Source organism: Maylandia zebra, linkage group LG6, assembly GCF_041146795.1.
Source record: "Maylandia zebra isolate NMK-2024a linkage group LG6, Mzebra_GT3a, whole genome shotgun sequence".
NCBI lineage: Eukaryota > Metazoa > Chordata > Actinopteri > Cichliformes > Cichlidae > Maylandia > Maylandia zebra.
In genome coordinates this window covers 24294928-24321353 of record NC_135172.1, presented here as the reverse complement: position 1 = coordinate 24321353, position 26426 = coordinate 24294928, and the positions used below count along the sequence as shown (strand labels likewise).

The 26426-nt window shown below is 39.1% G+C and overlaps 1 protein-coding gene across 1 annotated transcript; it reads left to right on the top strand.

The window, feature by feature from the left end:
* Positions 1-2818: 2818 nt before the first annotated feature.
* On the top strand, positions 2819-25250 carry ugt8 (UDP glycosyltransferase 8). The gene is made up of 6 exons (XM_014413363.4): positions 2819-2997; positions 7522-8354; positions 12398-12540; positions 18646-18722; positions 19763-19982; positions 21053-25250. Exons 2-6 carry the CDS (start codon positions 7524-7526, stop codon positions 21429-21431), a joined length of 1650 nt encoding a protein of 549 aa, XP_014268849.1. The 5' UTR covers positions 2819-2997; positions 7522-7523; the 3' UTR covers positions 21432-25250.
* Positions 25251-26426: the final 1176 nt, after the last annotated feature.

Below are 26426 nucleotides of genomic sequence, written 5' to 3'. Positions count from 1 at the left end.
TGTCTAATGAAATGAGTAACTGGTCAACATCCCATCCATCCATCTGGGCACCCATAGCTTTGCCGGTCTGACCTGGAGCCACAACACCGTCACCCTAGTAAAGAAGGCCCAGCAGTGGATGCACTTCCTCCATGTCCTGAGAAGAAATAACCTGGACCAGAAGCTACTGCTGGCCTTCTATCACTCCTCAGTGGAGAGCGCACTCTGCCTGGGTGTTTGGTACGCAGGGGCCACAACTGTGAACGGGGAAGGCTGTGCAGAGGGTAATTAACGCTGCCCAGAAAAATAATTGGCTGCCCTCTGCCACTCCTAGAGGCCATCGCCTGATCCTCTTGTCTCAGGAAAACCTGGGCCATCACAAATGACCACCTGTTTGACCTGCTGCCCTCTGGGTCAGTTAGGTCCCACACCTCCAGACTCACAAACAGCTTCCTCCCGTGGGCCCATTTGGACTGTTAATAAACACTATCCCCCTACACCCCACTGATGACCACCCACCTCACTAATCTGAACTGAGTATCATGGACTGAGTAACGCTCATCACTCAGGCCACTCACACACGGACTCTGTTCAGACCAAGTCCTTTCTTTGCAGTACTTCCAACCACTTTGCAATTTGTTCTCTAATGTGTTCCTTTCTCTTATTTTTGCACGTTTCACTTGTTTGCTCTTTATTCCTGCTGTCTACTACTTATATTTTATTCCAGCACAGTTGGTGTGGTGCACCCACAATTTCGTTGTACATGTACTATGACAATAAAGCTGATTCTATCCATTTTAATTACAGGAATTGAAATGGGAACTTTCTTTAAAAGGTCATCAGTGCCCTTGTTTCAACAACATACCTTTATTTTAAACATGTTAGCACAGGCAGCTTCACACTAAATTGTAATACTATTGTTTCTCCACTAGGGGATAGCACAGGACATGAAGCACAGTGCCCCATTTAAAATTTTTTATTTTGGTCCAGTTTACAAGACAAACACAAATGAATCAAACATTTCAGCATTCGTTGTCCTCCAACTACCCCCCAGTCATTTTTTTGATGAGGACTGCTCCCCGACCATGTCAGTTTTATATTCCCTGAATACACAAAGAAGCGCAAACTAAAATTCCACACAAGCACTTATTTGTCAGATTTGCTAATCTCCGGTACATGCACACATGTGCAGTGTGATTTTTATTACCCCATTCCCTCTGTGTCTACACTTCTTTTACTGATCTCTCTAGCTCTCTTCTATTTTTCTTGTTTCCTTGCCCATTCTCCTTCCCAGCACACACAGCAGCTTCTGTTACAATATAAAAGTCTTTGCAGGCTTTCTGTTCTCAAACACAGATGAAGATGCACACCACGAATGCCGCCACTCTCAATGGGAGACCTCGCCAGCGAGCTGTAGATTGAGTGTCCCAGGGTGATTAACTATTGATATGGGGCTCAGGTAACGCACCTGATATCTGGGGGGTGGGGGAGAAAGACAATAGCATCGGAAGAGTGAGGGGGGTGGAAAAGAGAGAGTGAAACAGAGAGAAATAGTGTCCAGGGGTAGAGTAGGATAGAGACATATAATGATGGGAGAGTGAAGGCTGAAGGCCAGCTCACAGACAAATAACAAGTACATGGTTGCATACGCTGTAAATCCACATACAGGCCCCCCTTTGGATTGGCGGACTGAGTGGATGCTCAGGCCCAGCAGCCAGTAGCTGAATTGCATATTGTGATGACTCAGGGCATAGCTGAGGAAATGGGATGGAGAGGGCACTGAATGTAGGGGGGGGGGGGGTGTCTTTGTGTGGAGGGCAGGCTATAAACAAATGGATCACTGTGAGTTAGAGAAGAACCATCCATTTGTCTTTAGCAACACACATTATGGTCCTGCTCTCCAGTATCCCTCAACCCCACCATCCAAATTACGTTGCATTCCCACCTATATTTCTGTGCTTGCTGTGTAAACAGACCTGCTTCTTTGTGTAACACCAGTTACAACTTACACCGTCAGCATTTATTGCAATCACCCCCCTTTAAATTCTTTATTCCTACCTCTTTGCTGTCTGATAAGAATCTCTCCCTTATTCATACCTTTTTGTAGGTGGGGAGTTAAGCAAGCCCACTTTCCCAAAAGCAATAACAGCAAAGCAGCTAATATCGGGTATAGTGTGCATATAGTGCTGTATTCCTGTAAATAGATGATCTGGGAAAATATATATTTTATTCACACTGTCATCAGCTGATATCGTTTGATTATCCATTATAATTCTTCTTACTGTTAAAACAAACTTACAAAGCGGTGGAACAGACGGCGTATTGAAGTTGTTCACACCCAACATTTAGAAGCGTTTATGAGTTTCGGTGGGCCGAGTGTTGAACACCGGCACCATCAGGAACTAATTAGAAGCACACCCACATAAAAGGTGAGAGAAATAAAGAAATCTTTTGTAAAGGGTGCCTTATGAAGTGATACTACGAGACCTCATAATATCCGGTCATTACACAAGTCCAAACTTACTGATTGTGGCTACAAATAACAGTAAATAAAAGTGAATATAATTTAATTTTCTGCTTGATTTAATCGATTTGAATTTAAAAGACTTAACATGGCGCCTCCTTTTCTACCTTACCTTCGATCGCTACGCTCATTTAAAAAAAACCCCAAAAAACAATACAAAAACCCAAAACGATTGTGTCAACACAAACTGAGTCACCTAGTATGTAGGCTTACCTGTATGGGCTGTTATACTCCACCGCTCCGTCGTGTTTTTTCCCTTCTTTCTGCCACTCCCTTCACTTCCATCCTGCAACACAGATAGCCCCGCCTTTCGGCCACTCCTGTGTGGGACTGTGAGTTTAATGCTCCCTCCGCTCCTTCTCGGTTGCCGGGGGACGTGTTTTACTGACTACCTTTTGCGTTGTTTCTACACGACGCGTAAAATTCTCTTCAGGAAAATCGAGACTGCTGCAGTTTCACCTTTAATTTCTCCCGAACTACACTGAAGTCCCCAGGTAAGGCCAACCCAGGCGAACTTTTAGTCAACAGGTGCTTTTACCTGGTTCGCCCATAAAACTTGGCAGTTTTATTTTTTCATACAGGTGGCTGATATTGATGAAGATGACAGGTTACAGGCTACTTTCTTACCTTTTCTTTTAAAGCTCAGCCGGCTGTCCCATCCCCCTCGAGGTGCAGGTGTAGTCAGGTTGCTATCTTATGCTGTGTTCACGTCCCTTGCGAAATATCCACGCCGAAAATGTCTTTCTTTAGCCGAGAATCATTGTTTCGCATTTTTTCCTTAAATTTAAAAGCTGATCCATTTTGCAGAGTTGGATATATATATGTGTGTGTGTGTGTGTGTGCGTGCGCAGCTTTATTCATACATTTTTCCTCATAAAAATATAATTTTTGGTCCCTGGATTTTTGCCCTTCTTGACTTGAAGGATTAACCTTTTCACCCATGACTTAAGCTATGATCGATATATATATAGAGAGAGCTATAAAACATATAAAGACCTGTAGAAATAGGCAAACACGACCACTACTACATTGGTGTTTGTTTTTTTTGGGGGGTTTTTTTTTTTGGTTAGCTTACTTATCACACATGATATCAAATCTGTTGGCCGGACTTTTACGTTCCATTACAGATGTTTAGAGTTTACAGTTTAATATCACGTGTCCAGTGGACTGTCTTATATGACCTTAAGCTAAGGTATTTCAATACCAGGCGTAAAGACGGCGATTCTCTGTGACTTTTTTTTTCCTTGTGGGAGGGTCAACATCAGAGCACCTGTTAAGCCAGTCCTGTTCCTCCGACGCAAAGTGATCACCTGACATTTTTCTTTTTCTTGACTGCTCAGTCTCTGTCAGGCCAGAGGTAGTTATGTCACTCGTGCGTGTGTGACAGTCACTGCTAAACAGACCAAAGTAAGTCCAACTTGAATTTCGATTGGGATGAATTTCGTCCTCAGAAATTCTTTGCGGTATTGATTTAACAGTCAGACTGTTGGTTTGTGTTATGACGTGTGCCTTTGCTCAAATCTTACCCTTATTATAAGGGATAAAAGGATATCCCTCCTAGACTGTGACAGCCTGCCTTACTTAACAAACTGTGTTCCCACTTACTTAGGGCCAATCCTATTTTGTTTCCCCATTGATAATATTTTTAAGCAAATAGGGGAATTTAATGCCATCACTATCACATTCATCACTTCTTTCTTATTTCTGGTTCACCTCGGTTGCTGGAACACATTGGCTTTATCCCAGTCTCCTTTTTATTTTATCCTTCTTTATTTCCTGACACAATGTTTATCTCTTGAAAAAGACAGACCATGTCTGACCACATTGATTGGTGCTTCCTTATCTGTAGTTCACATTAATGAGATACCATCACTGTAAACTCATTCGCTCTGTCTTTGTTTATTTGCTGACATAATGTTTTAAAAGACGGAGCCTGTCTGACCTGTTCTCGTGTAGCAGTGCCATAATCATGATGAAAGGGAGGGAGCAGTAAGGGTAGTCGCGTGTTCAGAATCAAGGTAAAGGTGAGGGGAAAATACCTTATACTGGACAAAAAGCTGTGATTTTTCCCTTTGTCAGTGGAGAACACGTTGTCCCTGAGCAGATCTAAAGGCTCTTGACCTTTACTTATCTGTGAAGTGCTCTTGCATCACCTTCCATCTTAGAGTTAACAGTACAAAGTATTGTTTCCAGATATCACAGAATTTCAACTAACCTTTTATATACTCGACCTGTTATAACTTTTCACACATATGTGCACTTGCATTTTTTTTTGCTGATGACACTTGTATGCAGCCACTAGGCCCAGATACGTGTTGCTATGTCAAATTTCATTATGAGGGTTTAACCTCGGGCATGATTTAAAAGAAAAGGATTGCATCACACCTTTCAGCAGGTTACGAAGCCGTCTTCCGCCAGTAGTCACCAGCTAGCCGAGCAATAGGACTTCAAAGCTACCATCATCTGGATGTCTGAACCCATTTAATCTTTTAGATTGTTTTTTCTTTGATTTTTCTAAAATTCAAGCGTTATTACCTCAGGCTAGCCAGTCTTGCCCTTCAAGGTCCTCAGCTGGGTTCTTTTTTTTTTTTTCTTTTTTTTTTTTTGCAGCAAATAAACCTAAGACCAGTTTATCTTGCTTCACTTGAGAGATATGAGCCAAAAATAAATAGCTAAAGGCTGACTTGTGTTTGACTTAATATCAGCTCTTGGACGTCACTTCTCCGCTCTCACCAGGGTGAATTGAACTAATGAGCCCCCACTGTGGAAACAGCAAGGGGCCTCCTGCTGTGTTACATCCCGAAAACGTTAGTCTGCATTAGAGAGTGTTAATCACGGTATAATTACCACATTGTGGCACTGATTGGATAAAAGTGCTTCCTGCCAAAACTATACTTGGTTTGATTTTTAGTAATGCATAAGACATTATGTGTGCAGAAAATGCTACAAAACAGGGAACCTGAATGGAAGACTAATTTTAAGATAATCACATAGTTAAAGTCCCCCCCTCAAAAACTATTAAATACTTTCTTTCTCAGTTACTTTTGTGTTGATTTTGAATAAAAAAAATACAAATTATTGTGCAGAAGAGTTGTTATGCTTAGTTTTTTTTTGTTTTAAGAAATATTTTGTATGTCTGAGCTGTCAGATATTGATCATGCATCATATTCAACGACTGAAACCATTTTTTTCCTGTTAAATAACTGTAATTTAGCATCTTCATCAAAACAAAAAACGGAGTCTCTATCTTTTTGATTAAAGAGGTGGTGTGTTGTGGAAGATTAACTGTTGCAGATACATTAAATTTAGATTTTTCTTTAAATGACCAATACTGTTAATTTAGAGCAGCTGTGGCATAAGCCTTACATTGGGTGGTGGACTAATAAACTTGTTAAACACTGTACAAAGTTTATCTCGTTAAGCTTAATAGTTTATTAATCATTGTTAATTATCATGTAAATCTAAAGGAAATGAGTATCCTGCATGGGCAGACTAAGACGTTAATTGTAGATTTGGAAAATGCAGCCATTACTGCCTACATCACATTTGTCTGATTACCTTTGTATATTTTAACAGCGGCTTAGCTCGTAAGATGAATCGCACAATATCAAAAGTATCAACATTACACTGATTTATCTCCCAGCATTCCCCTGCTGACTATTATCTTACAAACTACAATAGCTGTCTTCCCAAGGTTTGCTCTAATCTTCCCCATCTCATTTTGTCTCCATCCATATAATCCCATAATATTATATCCTTCAATTCTCTGAATCCAGATCACTTCCTCAGCTGTCCCTGCACACACGGTAACCAGACTCCATTGTTGGTAACCTAAGTCATGACGCATCTTAGTCCTCAGTAGACATTGGCTGGTTTCTATAGTTACCATCAACAGTCTGTGCTGAGAAGTGTCTGTAACAACATGCTGAGGCTATTTTAATGCAAAATGGTGACATCCTTTAGTCCTCTTCATACCTTGCCTTGAAGAGAGAAACTCCATATTGTGATTAAACAAGTGTCTTCCTATTATGATTGAATGCTATAAGGCGAGCAGAATCAACAGGTGCAATTGTAATACAATCGGGAGATATTACTTGTGCCATGACAAAACAAAATGTAGGAGATGTATTGTGGGGCAGAGAGGATATCATAAATGGCTCACCCTTGAAAGGCTTCCAGACCAACATACAACTTTCTATATTCATCTATAGGTATTTAAATAGCACCCATACATTTCCGTTGGATGTCATCACCACACAGCTAACTGTAGCAACTTATGGGTTAGGCACTGTAGATAAATGTAACCCGCGTAGTGGACGACCCTCCATAAAAAGGCTTTCACTGTTAATCATTAATCCAAATGAGAGGGGCCAAGAGAGAGAGCAAGAGAATGGGTGTAGGCATATAGGGCACAGGCTATGAAATGGAGGCTCAATAATAGTTCTTTGTGTTTGTATTTGTGAATAGGGCGGCTGGAGGTTCAGAATGACGTTGGTGCTACCCACACCATGTCAGCGACAATTGCGCACAGGGTGATTAGAAATGGAGCGGTGGAATCGAAGTACGTCAGAAGAAAGAAGAAGTTGATAAGGAAATGTAATGTTTTGATGCCAGAAAAATGAAACTGCACAAAAGCTGAGACCTTGTAATTTCTTCATATGGATTTGTATGTATTAGAGAACTGAAAGAAAATTTATACAGCAGAATTCATTTCCAGGCTTGAAGTTCAATGAACAGGAAATAAGAGTTTCAACTCTCTGAATCATGCTCTGCTGATAGAGATAAAGGTTTATCTCAACTAAATAAACTCGTCTAATTAGTAATTTTCCATCAGCCTCCTCCTTGAAGGTGCAAAGCACACAGACAAGTAACTCCTAGTAAACAAAGTTTTATGATGCATTGCTTTTGGATAAACGGTGATCTGTATCTGTATTATAATATTGCATTGGAATGTCTGTACTGTGTATTTTGCAGCTGTAATCCTAATATTGCTCTTTTTATTATTATTATTGTTTCAGCCATGCTACTACCCTCATCACTCCTACTCCTCCTGGGCCTCCTCACATGGAGTCCCAGTACGACAAGAGCCGCTAAAGTGATTGTGGTCCCACCCATCATGTTTGAATCGCACCTCTACATCTTCAAAACGCTGGCAACAGCTCTACACAAGGAGGGCCACGAGACCCATTTTCTAGTTTCAGAGGGTCGTGAGGTCCCGCCCTCTCCTCACTACCATTTACAGCGCTATCAAGGGATCTTTAACAGCACCACAGCTGACAATTTTCTCCAATCCAAAGTCACCAACATCTTCTCAGGCCGCCTGACATTTCTCGAACTGTTTGACATTCTTGACCACTACTCTCAGAACTGCGATGCTGTCGTTGGCAATACTGAAGTAATGAATCGGCTGAAAGAGGCCAAGTTTGACCTGCTGCTAGTGGACCCCAATGAAATGTGCGGTTTTGTGATTGCGCATATCCTGGGTGTGCAATATGCTGTTTTCAGCACTGGCCTGTGGTACCCTGCAGAGGTTGGAGCCCCGGCCCCGTTATCATACGTACCGGAATTCAACTCGCTGCTGACCGACCGCATGTCCTTGATGCAGAGGATTGCAAACACAGCTGTTTACCTCGTACAGCGCTTTGGAGTCCATTACATCGCACTGCCCAAGTATGACCGGATTATGAAGAAACACGGAGTAAAGCCTCAAGTGGCCATGGCTGACTTGGTGCAGGGAAGCCGGCTGTGGATGCTGTGCACTGACATGGCTCTGGAATTCCCCAGACCCACCCTTCCACATGTGGTGTACATAGGTGGCATCCTCACCAAGCCTCCCAGCCCACTGCCACAGGTCGGTACCAAAAGGGACACAAAGCTGACGAGCTTATTATGAGGGTTGTTCTATTTTGTCATGTCCAAGAGAACTTGTGCAGTCTCCTTTTGGCTAATGCAGCATTTAAACAGCTCGCACAGCAAGGTATTTTGATACATTGATACAAATGTGACCATAGTCTTGAATCAGTCCTTATCCTTCATATGAAACACTGCTGACAGTATCATAAGAAAGCAGCAAATGTTAAAAATCCAACAATTATTGCATTCAAATTTTCAGGTGTGTCACCTCACGCCTTTACATGTCCTATTCTCTTGTACTCAGGCCCAATGCTAAACTTGTATTTGAGATAGGCTTATTCATTTCAAGATCTGAACAATGGAGCCTACATTTCATGAATGCATCTGCATCTAGTGCTCACAGAGGCCTCTATAGGAGCCTGAGCATAAAATGAGCGCTCTTATGCACTGGTGACAGAAGCACTGTAGTACAGCTGGCTCATGGGAACAGAGTTGAAACAGGTCATTATGCAAATATGTGTCTTTATTGGTCAGAATGGGAAGCTGCATTGTTTTTCTAAGTATTATACTAATATTAGTATATTAGTATAATTAGATTAATACAGTAAATTTTGTTATGGGTGTGGTCTGTGTTTGAGAACCCTGAAGAGTTATGAGAGGTATTATAAAGGCATGAGAAAGGACATACTCCTTATTTTTTTCCATTCTTTAGCCTAAATCCATTCTGCAAACTGTTTCTCTTTTGTCACTGAATTATTCAGAGTTAATCAAAGACGCAGCCCTTTTTCAGAAAAGGCCCTAATCTGTTAAACTGTAGTATCATTAAGTAGAAAATAATGGCTAATCCATGTTTCTTATAGCCAGTCATAAGATAAAAATGAAATCGTCACACGAGAATTTGGAGCCAATAAAATGTTGGCTTTTTTTTTTTTCCAAAATAGTTGCCGAGTAATTAACCACTTGTTGAAAAACAACCCTTTGGGAACTTGCAAAAGCTTGGCTGCAACGTTCCTCTTGAATTTTAATCAAATTCACACATCTCTAGTTAATGAATTGTTTTTCTGCACTTTTATCTCTTGAAACGACTTCGTCTTTATGTCTTCACAGTTTGCTGTTATTCACACTAGCTAGTTTCCATTATCTATTGTTTTTTATCACTTGTGATATTTTCTAATCACAATGTGCTACAAAGTGACCCTTTCTAGAAAAGTCTGGTGTGATGATTGGTTTAGGTTCAATGTACACGGCAGATTTTGAGCAAAAGGGGGAAGGGTGTTGAGGAGAGGCGGGTAGTGATGGGGGGGTTAGTCCAGCGTTTGGACATTGCGAGCGCGGGCTGTCGGTATCTGCTGCGGAGGGTTTTAGGAATGCCACACCAGCCAATAGGGAGTATTGTGCAGTGTTGTGTGGAGGGTTATAATGGAAGTGGAGGGAGAACGAGGTCATTGTTCTAACCCTAACTCTGGGGACACTGAGACTCTTTTATGGGGTCACTAAGGCCGTGTTGTAGGGACAGTAGGGGGTATGCTGCTGGGACACAGAGCCCAGTGTGCCCGTGAAGCTGCTCTGTGCCAGGGCAGCCTTAGCTCCTGCAGCTGGACCGTTAGCCTCCCTCTCTCCCTACTTGTCCGGCAATCCTGTCTCTCCAACATGGCTGCTCCCTGATCGGTCCCCAACCACTGTTAGTCAGTCCATCCTCACTTTTACAAAAATATATTTTACTATTGGACAAACTAATGGTTTCTTAAGTGCACATCAGGACACGCCCCAGGGTTGGGTTTATATCCAACTGCCTGTTGTCCTTTCAACAACCTGTAAGAGCAAATATATTTTTAGAGATGTGTAAATGCCTGTAAATTAATAAAAAGCTGGGCATAACATATGATGCTAAAGTACACAGACTTGTTGACATTTAAGGTCTTCTTGTATGACTTTTCCTTATAATATTGCTAAGAATCTCAATAACTGTCAACTCTCAGCTCTAGCTCAACACAACCTAAAAGGAGACTTCACATCTTTTTAAAATTAATTACCTACCAACTGAAATTCTCAGACAACTAAATTAGCAAAATAAAATGACAACAATCACAGACAAAAAAACAACTGCAAACAGCCAACATAGATTAGTCCAGTCATCCAACCCTAGCAAACCCAAACTCAAATGACTGTTTGTCATGATTTCTTCTTTCAAGTGCCTGTTGAGAAGCACTGTAGTCCAAGTAATGGCAGGCTGTTACTAAAAAAAGAAAAACACCCCCCAAAAAACAGCACCACATGGCAGAGTGTTCCATGTTGCAGGTTTGCTCATGGACGACTCCTCGTTTTTTACAGGAAGAGTGCTTTAAAAGCGTATGGTATTGGATTTATATGTAGATTTGTGGTTATAATTTTCTTAGTGTAGTTTGTAGGAACCCGTGAGTTCTGTTATTTCAGTTGTTGTGCTGATAGTTTTACATCTTTTATTTGAATAGAGCGAGCATTTAAGGTATTGGATGGTCTCTAATTAGGATAGCTAGAATCTTAGGTTCAACACATCAATAGTACTCAAAAGTTGTTGTTTTTTTTGCTTTGTTTTTTTGTAAAAAGGCTTTACTTGGAAAATGATACCATAAAAGGTAATGTTTTAACCTTGTTGTAACTCATAGAGATAATACTATACCTTGCCAGCCTCAAACTTGCAAAGACTGTTAAACATTCAATTAGTAATTATAACTTGGAGCACAGAAATACCCAACTTGGCTTTAAATAATACAGAAGTGCTCAAAAACAAACATTCATGGGTTAATGACGTCTGCTCCAGTCCACCATTATGGATAACTATACTCAAATTTATTGTTACCCTGGTGATTTCACTCTCCTACATGGCCAACTGTAGGCACCAGGGTTGCTTCCAGTAAAGGCAATTCAAATGAAGCGATCTCTTGAAAGGGATCTGTGACATTGCTTCTTGATAGAGGCCTCTGCTGAGTTTTCTTCGAGCAACAAGAAGTCCTGTTTTTCTTAGAAACTTTAAATATATCAAACCTTAGAATTTCAAACTAAAATGTAAGCCTGCTTTAGCATCTACTTGCCAACCAGTTGGAGAATCCACTTTTGTTTTTTTCTCCCACTGACCCGTGGTTGTCAGGTGGTAACTGATTCTGTCTCTTTGGAGCTTTAGCAGTTATCATTTTCACCGTGACAGGCAGCAACCCTCCTGACCATTTAGGAATATACATTTGTTCCTTGCAATTGGTGATTGCCTGTGGTTGCTAACTGGCCTTTACGTATATTACCATCTATGTGAGTTTATATTTTGAATAGGTGAAAATGTGTTATAAAAGACTTGTGTACATATTGAATGTTATTTAGCGTCAGTTTTTCTGGGCTTGGTTGCTGATGATCAGGAATGACTAATGTTTTTTGATTGCACCTATATCAACAGCTCATACACAGAAAAATCTGACAGTAGTACAAAGTTGATACTAAATGGTTGAGGTTGTAGAGTATTAAGTTTTTTGTTAATTAACATATAATTTCATTCTAAAAATCAAAGGATCTGAGCTTAGATGCATCTCTACAGAGTTTTCAGGCTGGAATATGTTATTGGGTTTTAGAGCCTCTGTACTTATCAGCCTTCAGACATGATTACCGGTTGTTCTAACATTATTAAAAAAGTAGTTTAGTGTACTGCGTTTTCATATTAAAGTTAGATTGTAGCATTTATTCAGTCTTATACTGTCATCCTACATTTATATGCAAACCTGTCAAAATGGATGTGCACAATAAACTCTGCTATGTCAGTACAATAAATGCTATCGTCACATAGGCGTGACTGCAAACCTTCGCAGATAACTAAAACAGTGTTTAGAGTTTATGTGACTTAGTCATGCTTTATTGACGCTGATGTCATGTATTTGTTCTTAAGGCTCTAAAAGAAAATCCTGAGTTAAATTGTAAATTGAAGCACTTTCAAATATGAAATACATGTTTTTTTTTTCTTTCTTTTTTTTAAAGCTGTACTTTATCCCTCCCTGGTCTTTTTTTCTCATGTTCCTACAGGGTTTTGAAGACTGGGTGAAAGACACAGAAGAGCACGGCTTTGTAGTTGTGTCATTTGGAGCCGGCGTAAAGTACCTTTCCAGTGACATTGCTCACAAACTAGCAGGTGCCCTTGCCAGACTGCCCCAACGTGTTATCTGGAGGTAAAGAATCTACTTTCAATTTAAAAGATGTGAATAGAACTTTCTAAAACCTAAAATTAACAACAGTCTTCCACTAGGCATTTTTTTTTCTTTTCTGTTTCTTTTTTTGGTTGTTTGTTGTGTTTTATGGAGAAACCTGCAGTGGTGGTAAAACGTGTATGCGCTCTTCCTGATTTTCTGTGTTTCTGTATGTTTGTCTCACTTAAATGCTTCAGATCATCAACCAAATTTAAATATTAGACAAAGATAACGCAAGTTAACGTAGTTTCTAAATAAAGGTGTTATGATATAAATTAACTGCTGTGTATCACATGTTCGGAAAGCCACACCTGTTCTCGATAATCTCGAAATGATTTAAATAAAACCTGCCTGATAAAGTGGAGTAGACCAAAACATTCTCAAAGGTTAATTCAGGAACAAATGGGAAACAAAGTAATTGGGATCTCTCAGTCTGGAAAAGGTTATGAAGCCATTTCTAAAGCTGTGGGACTCCAGCAAACCACAGTGAGAGTCATTATCCACAAATGGTGGAAACATGGAACAATGGTGAACCTTCTCAGGCCGACCAAAATTACAAGAACGGAGCAACGACTCATCTAAGAGGTCACAAAAGACCCCAGAACAACATCCAAAGAACTTTAGGCCTCACTTGCCTCTGTTAAGGTCAGTGGCCATTACTCCACCATAAGAAAGAGACATAACATTTTTTACTAGAGGTCATCTGGTAGATCAAATAAAATTGCGCCATGAATGCTGAAACTTGTTCGTGCCACAGTAAAACTTGATCAGTTGACAGTGACTTTATAGTTTAAGGATGGAAGTACCTTTGCAATTTTTTTTCCTTTCTAAATTTAGCCACAAGTAATTCAGCCCGAGTACTGCTCTGATAAACACACTTTTGCATATGTGAATGAGGTGCAGACAATATATGACCATGTGACACGACAGGAGCTACTTCACTTTTAGCCGCAGAACTGCATTTGCAGCATATTCAGTTCTGTTTACTGCTTTCTGGATTAATTAATAACGAGAGGTAGTAGTTTAATGTTACATTAAAACCATCCATCAACCTTTTAATCATTAACAGGTATATTTGAAAAGCTTGCCATTCATTTACCACATTGACCCACATTTCTATGGATATTTTAACTAAATATGGGATAAAGGATAACTATTTGGTTTAAGGAAATTTTATCACATAATAATACTTTTTTTTTGTGTAATGTGAATCCAGGAGCAAAGTACTGATTTGCAGTAGATACACTTAACATTACACTGATGGGTATATAATGCAGAACAGGCACCTGCATGTAGAGGGTTGGCAGCTAGTTTGTAGAGGCCTGACTACACAGTTTCCAGTGATGTCATGCAAGTGAACTGTTAACCTTCCATTATGTTTTCCTCTGTGTAAATGCAGGTATGTCACTGCATGCTGTCTTTATTAGGTTTTAGGTCAGAGATTTAGGTTTTCTTGTCATGTTTTTTGTGTTCGGACTGCAAGTACAGATATTTCAGTGATCAGTCTTCATTTTATTGTAACACTTAAGTCTTAAAAAGAGATAATACCACATTGTGCCATTCCTTTTCTCTCGAGTTGGCCTTTGTATACTATCATCACACGTTTAAATCCCACACGTGGTGAAAAAGAAAAGGCAAGAAGTGCAAGGATAAATTTCAGAGTCACTAATAAATAAATAAATAATTAAAAAAAAAGACCTCTGTGCTGACTTTACTGATTATCTTATTGGGATTGTTTTCTTTTCTTTTGGAAAATACAGATTAAACAGATCGCTAAAGCTCAAGGCGAAATAGGACTCCTTTGTTCTTGCCGTGTGCCAGTTTATTCGTGTTAGCTTACTGACCTTCTGTGTCTTAGTAAAATGAGGCCATCGTACATATGCGTGACGTCTTTTATTTAGTTTTGGTGAGAGAGGTGGTAAAGAGGAACAAGTGAACTTACCCATGCAATGTTAAACTGCAAGAATTGACTGTTGTAAAAACTGGGTGGAGGGACCTCAGATGATTCCATTGTGGTTGCAATATTACCTTGATGACTATTTAAAAAAAAAAAAAAAAAATGCGGGTTGTGTTTATGTGTGCAACATTTTATGATACGGATTCATCTCTTTTGTTGCGTATAGTAAAATGAAACACATTCCCTATTTTCACTTCCCTAATTTTTCATGGTATGATAATCAGGCTTTTTATACAGGAATCTCATCACAGTAGAGAACAAACAAGATCCTCTTTTAAAGGGCAACAGTTATGCGATATTGTATGTTAATGCAGCTTTTAGTTTCCCTTCTAAACTAAGAGGTTAAAAAGGAAGAAGGCTGATGACGGTATCAGGGAGCCAGCCAAATGAATTGTGTCATTGATAATTGGCTCCATGAATGTAGGCTTTGATGGGCAGGACGGTGAATTGGTGCTTTGTTAAAGACAGATGAAAGAGTTTGGGCTGGGGAGGGAAGCAGACAGAGATGGACAGATGGGAGTCATAATGTAGCATGCATATGCTGAATTTGCGGAAATGCCTCCCCACACAAAAAACACACGAGTATTTAGTCAGTGGCATGATCTGCATATTTTTGAGTCGAGTGCATTATTTTCTTTATTGCCGACCAAGAAGAGAACTGAAAATGGTATTTAAGTAATGAATTTTAAATTCAAAATAAAATGCAACGGAATTGTTTTATTTTTGATATATTTAAAATGAACCAAGAAATTCTAAGTATTATTTTTTTTCTGTCTTGGAGGTCAGGGTGCCCCAGAAATAAACATGAGACCTAAGATGATTAAGTTAATGAGTTTTGCTTCAGTTTTTAGTTTGTAAACACTACCTTTAAAATGTGCTGTGTACATATAAAGTGGTGGCAAAATTCAGGTAGGCTTGCTCGGTAAACTTTGCATGTCTTGTGGCTCTAGGAAAATGTCAGCTTATTGGAAAGACTTTTGTTATTTAAGTAAACATACTGTTCCAAGCAGTAAGTCACGTGGCACAACCGCAAGGAATTCCACCCGATCAATGATGGTGATGTTCTTTGAAGCTCTATAGGTACTTGCAATGCTTATGTAATTTTGCAACAAAAAATTTATGTATCACTGTTCTATGTCTCGGGCGCTGTAGACAGTCAAAGGGATTCTTGCCAGAAATGTCAGTCAGAAAAAATATGTACTGGTAATTAATTTTAATGTTTTGCTTCCACCACTTAACATTTTCAATGTCAAAGACATTAAAAAAAAAAAGTATATAAAAAATTTTCTATTGACGCTTACATGCAGACATACACAGGCATTTAGAAGAACTTAAACACCTGTGAGTACAAAAGCACTTTTGCTTTTCAGCTTTTGTTGATGCAAATCAAGTTCATTTGTCTAGGTGCTTTCAACCTCAAGGTAATTCTAAATGCTTTGCATAAAACAATAGATCAAGAGTAAGTACAACTGTACGTTGTGTTGTTTTTTTAGTTTTTTTTAACATTTACTTTTTAAGTTGCACAATGTGCAGAACAAAAAAGCCCAGTTAACATCCCTGTCACAACTGCAGATTTGGGGGGCACTGATTTAAAACCACTGCGAGCTGGTGTAATCCATATAGCTAGTTTTTGTCATTGAATTAAGAAATATTGTTTTGCACATGTAAACATTGATTAAGTTTATGTAATGGCTTAAAGTCCCCTGGAGATATGGTTTGCAGATTTGTGTTTAAGTTGCATAATTACAGTAAGAAATTTTTTACAAACTTGTTTCTTTTTAATTTTCCTTTTATTTATTAATTTTTGGTTCCCATGATTTAAGTTTGAAGTAGCATGCTGTGGATCGTAATGTCATTTTTGTCTGTACTGAAGTGCTACTGCCAGTTGACACAACTTCTCCCTGTTACTTAGATTCAAACCAGTTCAGTACTGTGCCAGAAAGACACACCCACATTTCCAGTCAGTCTAGAAGTATGTTAAAAATTTTCTGAAGTGTGTGTGGTTTTTTTTTTTTTTTCCCTGATATACGATAACCAAAGGCATTTATAAAACTCATAATAAGCGTATCTACATTTAGATTTTTTACCATGATGTAAGCAACTGCATCGGCAACACTTGAAATTTTAGATCGAACATTATCAACAAAGTAGTTGATTGAGGCCCAAAGAAGCACGAGTGTGAAAGAGAAGTTCAGAATAAATAAATCACTGGTGTATTTCATGTCGTTTTGGTTAAGCAATATGTCTCCCCTGATCAGTTGGCGATATCACAGAGAGCCAGAAACCACTTGACAAGTGTTTTAGTGACCAGTAATTTACTTCTACACTTTGCACACAGAAACTTGCATAGAGGTAAACGATGTAGATTTATTACCTGAGAGTCAGTCCTAGAGTTTTTTCGTGATATTAAAGGTGTGTGTTTGTATTCTGTTCTCCATTTTTCAATACAAACATGGACCATAGCTAACAGATAAGCATAATACAAAATACTGAGGAAATACAGGGTATAGAGGGGTGCTGGGCTCAGCTGTGGCTCACAGATCAGACAATTTAACAATTTGAGTGAGTTTCTGTTCATTACAGATATGATACAAAGGAAAAGGACAAAAGACATTCAAAAGAAGCATGATAAAATCATCAGTGGGTTTTATCAATGTGGAGATGACAGAGCTTCCTCAAACATGATAGCCTCTTTTTGTGCACACAGCTTCACAGTTTGCTTCAAAGTTCAGTTTAGAGTCAGTGACTGTTGCGAGATATTTTTGAGAACAAATACATTCCACTATCTGACCCTTAGACAATGTGACCTCTTGTGTATGCGTACTTCTGTCTTAGATATGGTTAACTGACGATAGGACTCGCACCATTTAACAAAATTAACAAAGACTGGGCCCTTTCATTATCCAGGGGAAGTTACACATTAAGCCAAAGAGAAAAAGATTATCAGTAAAAGAATGTAAACCAAGACGAAGTAAACAAAAAGGTTTTTGAGGCTGGACAAAAAGGGGTGGGAAAAAACAGAAATAAGATAATGTTACCATGTGCTGCTAAAGGTGTTGGCAGGTGGATTGTAACAACTAAATTTGTTAATATAGGTCAGTGTAGATTCACTGTTGCCGTAGTATCGGTCTCATTTTTCAAAAGATACGATTTTCTATATTTTGTGCATGATTCATTTTGTGTATACGTTTTCTTACAGTTTCGAAATGACCTTGTCTGGCTGGCATTTACTATTATCCTCATTTACATATATCACAGCTCTTAGCAGCTAAAAAAATGCATTGACCAGACTGTCTCTTTAGTTTGTCGGTTATATCGTTTTTTAAAGTTAGTCACTGTGATTTGTCTGGCAGACTAATCCTCGCAATAATGTGAGGGATGAACACAACTCGCATAATCTTTATGGATAACTTCTGATCTCTTAGGACTAAACATCCAAATCTTTGTGTTAAAACACTACATTGTTTAAAAAAAAAAAGAATTTGACTGAGCACATTATTGTGGAAATTCACACTAATCACTAAGTGTTCATTAGCAATCAAGGTGAAAACCTGTGCAGTGAGTGTCGTTGTACACTCAGTAGTCCCCTTTTGTTCTTTTATATTTTCATAATTTTAATTATTTCCCCCCCCCAGTGTCTTAGAAGTGTTAAGAAATTATACATTGTAGCAGAAAGAATCGCAATTAGTAGATGTGGCACTAGACTGCTTGAGCTACACAACCGACACTGTTTGCCACTGCACCACAGTGCGGAGTTAGTCACTGTGGTTGGAAACAGACTATTTCTGGCCCCACGCTCTACCAACCGTGCTCTATATTACTGACCTCATTTAGCATTTGAAAACTGCAATCAAGAGACAGTGTGACATGCAAACACTTGTGTAGTATGAAGAAACTTGGACTTTCTTACTTGATTTTTACTGGTAAAGTCTGGGTAGCACTTTAAAATAATGTCACACTTTATCAAGGTGTTAGCAAGTGCGTTATTCAATCTAATAAATTGTTACTTTGCTTAAAGCACCTCAAGATTTTTTTTTTTTTTCTCAATTGGCTTAAATTTAAGATTTTCTTCTCAAAACTAAAATAAATTGCTTCAATGTTTGTCCTCTGCATTGTTTCCTCCTCCTCAGATTCTCTGGCGTGCCACCCAGTAACCTTGGCAACAACACCAAGCTTGTTGATTGGATGCCTCAGAATGACTTATTAGGTAAGGACATGAGATCATTAAAAAAAACGTAGCATCCAGTTCTTTTATCAACATATTTTGTTTGCGACTCAGATCGAGGTGATTCTAGTTAACTAAAACTGCAAATCAAAATACATGTAGTTAAAAAATCATTGTTCATGTTCATCGAGAAATAAATTAAAAATATATAGACCATGTAATTTTGATCTTGTCTTTGCAAGATTAGTCAAATTTAACAAATATGAGCAGACCTCAGTGCATTTCCTAGAAACGGTAACACTAACATGTATGTGAGTTAACCGTTTCCACAAAGTGTCGTTTGTGTTATAATACCCGTTCAGACCTTCTTAAATTCTAATCTGATGAAGAGCCCCCATTACAATAATTCACAATATCAAATATAAAACATTAAAATTACAGAAATGAGTCTGAAAGATGTAAACTCACACTGAAAACTAAATGAAACTAAACTCAAAGAAAATAAAAACAAGATTTTAAAAAACTGTAGGAACTCTTCTGTTATTATATTTACCTTGAAAAAAGTAAGAACGTAAATTTTTTGTACTACTGCTTGATGACAAGTTTTTACACATCCCTCAGGAGTTGTTGGTTTCACCCTGTGGGTGTGGCTCACTAGGTTTTGTGTAGTATGGATCCCTTCTTCACATACTTATTAACCTCACTAGAAAGAATACACACAGGTTCATTGTGCCTGACAGGGATGAGGAATATGCCACATTCAAAGTCTGACAGCAAGGACTTGATTATGCGACGATGTAATGCCATTTTACCTGCAGGACACACACTAGGACAGTAAGCATTATAAAATTAAAAATAACAATGTATGTTTTTCTGTGGTGTTATGGTCACCCACTGCTCTAAGCCATGGTCATAAAATGTTTTCCTTTTTTTTTTTTTTTTTTTTTGGTTTTCTTTTTGAATGATGCCTGATGTGCTGCTGTTTCACTTTCTCTAAACTGTTTCTAACCTTAGCAAAACAGCCCCGCCAAAAACTTTATGCATAACATACAAAAAACCACCTGTTGTTTCTTGTCATCTAGGTCACGCTAACACAAGAGCGTTCCTGAGCCATGGGGGCTTGAATAGCATCTATGAGGCCATGTATCATGGTGTGCCGGTGGTGGGTGTACCTCTTTTTGGTGACCATTATGATACTATGACGCGCGTAGCAGCCAAAGGAATGGGAATCATGTTGCACTGGAAATACATGACAGAGGAAGACCTCTTTACAGCCCTGAGCAGCGTCATCACAGACACCAGGTTAGTTTGTCTTGTACTGCTTTGTGTATTATTGCTTTTATCAGTGAGATCTGATAAAAGGCTTTTAGGTTTTAGCTTACCTAAAACCTAAAACCCAAGTCAGAGATAACGGGTATTATGAAGTAGGCTGGGCTCTATGCTTGAGACTCCATTCATATAAAAAGGCGTTTTTCACAGATCATGTGACTGCTGTTCTGCACAAAATGATCCCTCTGAGTGAATGTTATCTGATGGTGCCGATGATGATTAAAAAAACCTGACAAAAATCTTTAATTAACATTAAAAAAATAATAGTAAAATGCAATTGTTGCGATTTAAGACGAGATTAATGCTGCAGAAAACGGTTAATCTGGTGATTTAACACACTGTGGTAAAATAAACATTTTAATTCAGTTTAATTACTGTCAACAGCGCTCTGTGCTGCTGTTTATTTTTAAGATGACAGCCACACATTAGAGCTCTGAAACTTTTAATTGGATACGTTTAAACATTAAATGTTACTGCCTAATATCGGAGGCGTGGAAATCACTTTAGTTAGTTGCCAGTTAACTTTATTGATTGAACAGATATTCTTGGTGTGTATTTTAGTGGCTGCAATTCAAAAATAGCTACAATACAAAAACATTTCTATATTTTCTGCACATGTACATTCTGGCATTGCTACCTACAGTTCATTTAGTGTTTTTCATAAAGTATGTTTTAACAACCTGCACACGCATTCTCCCTGCATAGAGTTTACATTGCTCTTAAAACATGCAATAAAAGAGAGAATTGGTGATTCTTTCGGTGAACCTAACCTCCTGACTAGGTTATGTGTTCAACAGTAGTTACTATGGTGATTTAGCAAGATAAAGAAAGCCACACAGGGAACTCTGACTTCGAGCTTTTCTTAGCGTCGTAGCACACCCCCTGGTGACCTTTCATGATATCAGGTCATTGTGATTTAGGGTGTCTATAATATTTCATATTTTAAGCTATATGTTGATTTGGTTGTGACTGCAGTGTTTGTTCAACAAATCTCCTTCCTCATTTTTTATGCCATCTCACTTTTCCTCTACCTACCAACCTAGGTACCGCCAGCAAGCCCGTTATCTCTCCAATATTCACAAAGATCAACCAGGCCACCCTGTGAGCAGGGCTGTTTACTGGATCGGCTATATTCTCCGTCACAACGGTGCGAGCCACCTGCGCTCAGCTGTATATGAGGTGTCCCTCTACCAGTATTTCCTGCTGGATGTGGTCATTACTGTAGGGGCTGCCATGGCTCTTGCGGTCTTTGCCCTACGCCGGTTGGCACGATTGCTGAGGGGCAGGTCCAGGGACCACAGCAGAGGCGATAACGTCAGAGATGATGGCAGCATGGCCAATGGACATTGCCATAATGAGAACATGGCCAATGGGAAACACAAACGCAACGGCTCCTTGAAAAATGAAAAGAAGATCAATTGATGCTTCGAAAGGTTAGGAGGGATGAGGAAGAAGTTGCCCTACAGACTCAGCTCTAGCTTTTGGTTCACTGGTTTTATGAAAGTTTGGAAAGAAGGCTGTTCTTAGGTCTGCGTCTAGTGGCAACTGCTACTCAGAACAAGCAAGAGGCTGTGGAAAGGATACACAATGCGTCGTGTGAGGACAGAGCAAGACATCGGGTGCTCAAAATCTGTGTGTGTGTGTGAATATGGGTGAATGTGTGTGTGTGTGTGTAATGAGGTATATTTAACAAAAACTTTAACAACCACAACAGCAGGTGCAGCAATACATCATTAAATTTGTGAATTCTTTGAGGATGAAACACAGGAAAGACATATTTGGGGACATTATTTCTACCCGTGCGTCTTCTTTCCTGCCTGTTCTCTGTCTTCCTGCCTTCCTTACCAGTGGAAGGATGATGAAGAGGGGGAATCTTGAGCGCCAACCCTCTCATCCTCGAAAAATCAAAACAAAACAAATTAAGATGGCTTTTGAAAGATTTAGCATTAAATGTTTTTAACTGCAGAAGTGTTTGGTGAACTGTAAATAGAGGGTAAAACTATTTATTACTGTACAAATGCATTTTAATGATCAGACTTTTTAACGCGTCTTATTTTTAATTTATTTCATATCTCGGTCGGTGTGACAGCACCATGTACACTCCGAATCCTTAGCCCACATCTGCACTCCACCCTTGTCCTTCATACTCGTGAAACAGACAAACAAAGAAACAGCTGATGGCAGCAGTCAGCGTGAGTATGGCCCAGTCTGCGTGTTCTTTAATTGCATTATCCACAGAATGTACTGTTGTCTTCAGGCTGGCCAGTTTGTTCATGCACTGTTTTCCCTTTTCACAAGGTGGTGCCAACTTGTGACTGCACTTAGCTGTGCGGTCTTTGCATTATCTCTTGACTGACTTTTGTTGTGGTAGAGAGCGACTCTGCCGAACTCTATGTGGCTTGTCCTTGTGAAAAGGTGATCATGTTTTTTTTTTTTTTCTTTTTTTCTGCAGTAACGATATTACAATATTATGAACAGGCAAAGCAAGATCAGAAAGCTACTTAAGCTCATGTAGTGAGGGGAGGAGTCTGGGCATTACTTACACTCATGATTAGTTGCATCATCAGCCCCATATTTTAATTCTTCAGCCCTCATCTCTCTCTCCTATTTTTTGATGTCATTTCCAGTGCTACACTTCACTTTGTACATCATTCAACTATGATTCAGCTGTTAATGATTTGTTAATAAATGTTTTAATTCTAATGTGTTACAGATATTTTTAAATTATTCTGTTCAGGTAGATTTCCACTCAGCGCTTCACTTCTGTAAATCTTTTAGAAATGCTGTTGAGGTTTATGTGCAAACTTACCTTCTGTAATTATATTAATTCTGAGTGTGAGTTATTCACATTCTGTACACAGTTACACAGATTTATGGGTACGCAGTGTGCTTGAATACGTGTGTGTGGTTGTTCTGGACTAGGATGGGTGCATGAATGAAGCACAACAGATGTGGTTCACGTGTGGTGTTTGAACAGTGGCACTCACAATATCAAAATATCAATATCAGTTCAAGTGGAGGCTTTGTTTTAATTCAGGGGTCCGAACAAAAACGCTGCATTAACTGTCGAAGTACAACAGTTTAAGCCTGTTTTCTCGGGCTCAAATATAATTGGTAAATAAAATAGTCATTCTTTTAATAAAGGGTTAAAAATTACTTGCACTCAGTAACTACTGATGCCTAGAACCCATGGACATGTCTAAGGTTTTTTTTCAGTTATTGTCTTCAGTCTTTAGGTTTGCTTTGGAAGTGAAATGCAGCTTAATCAGGTTGAGATCAGAGGGCCGCTTCAGTGATTGCACAATATTCCAGGTCATTAACTTCAAAAACTGGGTTCATTTCACAACATGCTTTCGGTCATTGTCCGTCTGAACAGTTACCCAGTCAGCTTTGCTGCATTTGGCTAAATATGAGCAGAAAGTATCGATCTGTTGACTTTAGACTGTCCCATCATCAGTAAATACTAGTGACCCAGAGCCACTTGAAACCACTCAAGCCCATTCATTATATTGGCCTTACCGTGTTATGTTATTGATTGTGAGTTGTCCCAAATATCGTGTATCTTTTTTTTCTTTCCATCATTCTGGACATGGTCCGCTCTAAGTTTCAACCTGTTGAAGAGTGCAATTCCAGAAGTGGTCTGACTTTTCTAATAGCTTTTATGAAGTTTGGTTGGTTTCTTCTGGTTTTGGTGTTTTTATTGTATAAAGGATCCTGGGATCATACACCTGTTGCCTTCATTTAGCATCCAGGCTTATTTTCCTCTTCACCAAAACCCTGGTTTTTCTTTGTGTATCTAATGAATTTGCTTTGTTTTGGGACCTTGAATGAGGTCTGTTTCAGTTTTATTGAGATTCCTTTTGACCTCATTTCACAGCTATGATTTCCAAATGCAAATTCCATGCTTGAAATCTATTTTACCTGCTAAATTTATGGGAAGAGGAACAACAACAAAAAAAAAAAAACTCACCCGGTCTTTTCAATTATATCTGAGATCTTGAAAATAAGAAACTGCATTGGAAAAAAAGGTTTTAATTCTTTAGTTGTTCATGCAGTATTTTTGTTTAACCCTTTGATGATTCAATAACTGCACTTGAGCTGAATCTTGAAGAGTCAAGTCAAAACTATCCAAAACTCTGGCCATGACTGTATATGACCTAACTGTTGTCACTATTTCTACTCTTAATTTTTGCCACTGTGCCTGCTAATTGTAAATACAGGTAACAGAGAGGTATTTAAAAGGGAAAAAAGGATTGACATAGTTCAAACTATAGAAATAAACCCCTCATTTACAATGAATAATGATGTGTCAAAGTGATAACTGTCCCTGTGGGGAAATTCTCTTTTGCTGAGTTCAAAGTACAAGGCCAGTCGAAGATCATCTTTAGAGTCTGCAGGGTTTCATTATCCTTCTAATTTGTATTTTAGAAGGTGCTCGTAGGCATAGGAGAAGAAAAAAAAATCACGAACGTGGGATCTTTAGTTGATTTATCAAACTACCAAGCTACACATACTGTGCTTCTTCTTGTTCTTCTACCTTTTTTTAATGGATGGAATCATAGCAGAGGGACTGTTTACCAACAACAACAACCTTAATGTAATGGCAACGGAACATTTAACCTAGTCAACGTTGTTAAGAACAAAATGTTCACAAATACTTTAAAATATTTCAGAGAAGTTTTATGACCTTCCTTTCTCTGTGAGCTATAACATCACTTGCACAGCCCAACCCAGCCCATGGTGGGTATGGCTGATGGGCCTGCTAGTGCTACGCAAGCTATGAACAGGATCTGAAGAGAAATGTTTGTAAAGATGGTTGTTTTTTTTGTTTTTTTAGTTTTTTTAGTTTTTCAGTATTAATAATGTTGTACCCTACATACTTAAATGTCCCAACTTTATGTTTCAGTAAATATAAAGTCGAGTGTATCTGTTCTCGTGATGTCTATATTTTACCTGCTTGAATAACTGATCATTGCTCTGTTTTCTGTAGTGTACTAGCTTGTTCCCTTTGTCCACATCTTTGTCTTTCTCTTTAATTCCTTGTGTATTCTGCCGTCTTTTGCGCCATCCTTACCTGTCCTCACTTCACTGTAGTTGGTTCGACATTATTTTACTTTCATTTTAAATCTAGGCAAAAAAAAAAAAAAAGTCCTCACTTGTTCTGTCATGTGTGTCCATGTTGTAAATAGATTGTAAACAAAATGCTAATGCTGAATAAAAAAAGCATATTTTGTTTGCAGAGATGACTGAAACTTTTTTCCCGCGCTTCCTACAGTGTCGCATATAATTTCTCGCCAAACTAAAATATACAAGAATAAGAAAAACAAAATCATATCGTTATAAACTGTTACATGCCCTCGATGCCACTGTGCAGCAGTATTGAACAGAGGAGCGCATGCGATTCATGTTTTTGAGCCCAGACAAGGCTGATGCTGATTGCAGCAGTTGATGCAGCCAGTCTCAGTGTGATAGGGGATGTATAGGCTTTCTGTCTGGAATTGTTACCAAGCAGCAAGAGGCTTTTGTAGGTATCAAATGGTCGAATCATCTAAAGTAGCCAACTGCACATGCACGCACACACACGTGGATAGATGGGGTTATCTAATGCTGTATGCTTGTGCTGAGTGAGAGTGGGGGTAACAAAACACCCAGCTTGGTACTCTGCTTCGCTTACTTAATTATTCACTCTGCCTGCTGGGGCCTGCAGACCAACCAACCCCCACTTCTCCCCCCGCATGCACCCCCCCCCCCCCCTTTCCACGCACACAGACACAGTGACTCACAGTTTTTAAAAAAAAAAAGCATCTGCAGGTATGTTTAATTTACATTCTTCAAGTTGTTTTGTTGTCGCTGGTGGCCCTGTGTGGGCGCTCTTCTGTTAACTGAGACGTATGGGGGGGTGCTGATCAGAAATCTGATGTTGCAGAAAAACACAGTGGGCATCATTCATGACACCCTCCAGTCATTCTTAGCCACATTTCCCTCTTTATACCTTGCTAGTGCCTATTATCTTGCCTCCAAGGGCAATCATCAGGAGCTACTGAACACTTTGTGATGGACTAAGTGGGCTTACCATATTGAGTGCAAAGTCCTCCCTCTCTGCACAATATCTGTGTGATGGATTTGTCAATAGTATGAGAACAGGGTGTGCTGTGATCTTACGTCCACTGACATCTTAAGTCTTTACCTGAGATGCACCTGAAAGAAGATGTTGGACTTCTCCTGTGTGCATTAGTCTGTTAAGGGTGTCTTTTTGGAAACTGTTGACTTAGCTTGTACGAGCGTAAATGAAAGATGGCCTTCTGTCACTGTATGTTCATCTTCTTCACAGCCTATTCTGAGAGCTCTCCCTATGGATCTGCCCAAGAAGCAATTAGTATTTCTTTGTAAATGATTTAACAGGATTGAAAGACTTTT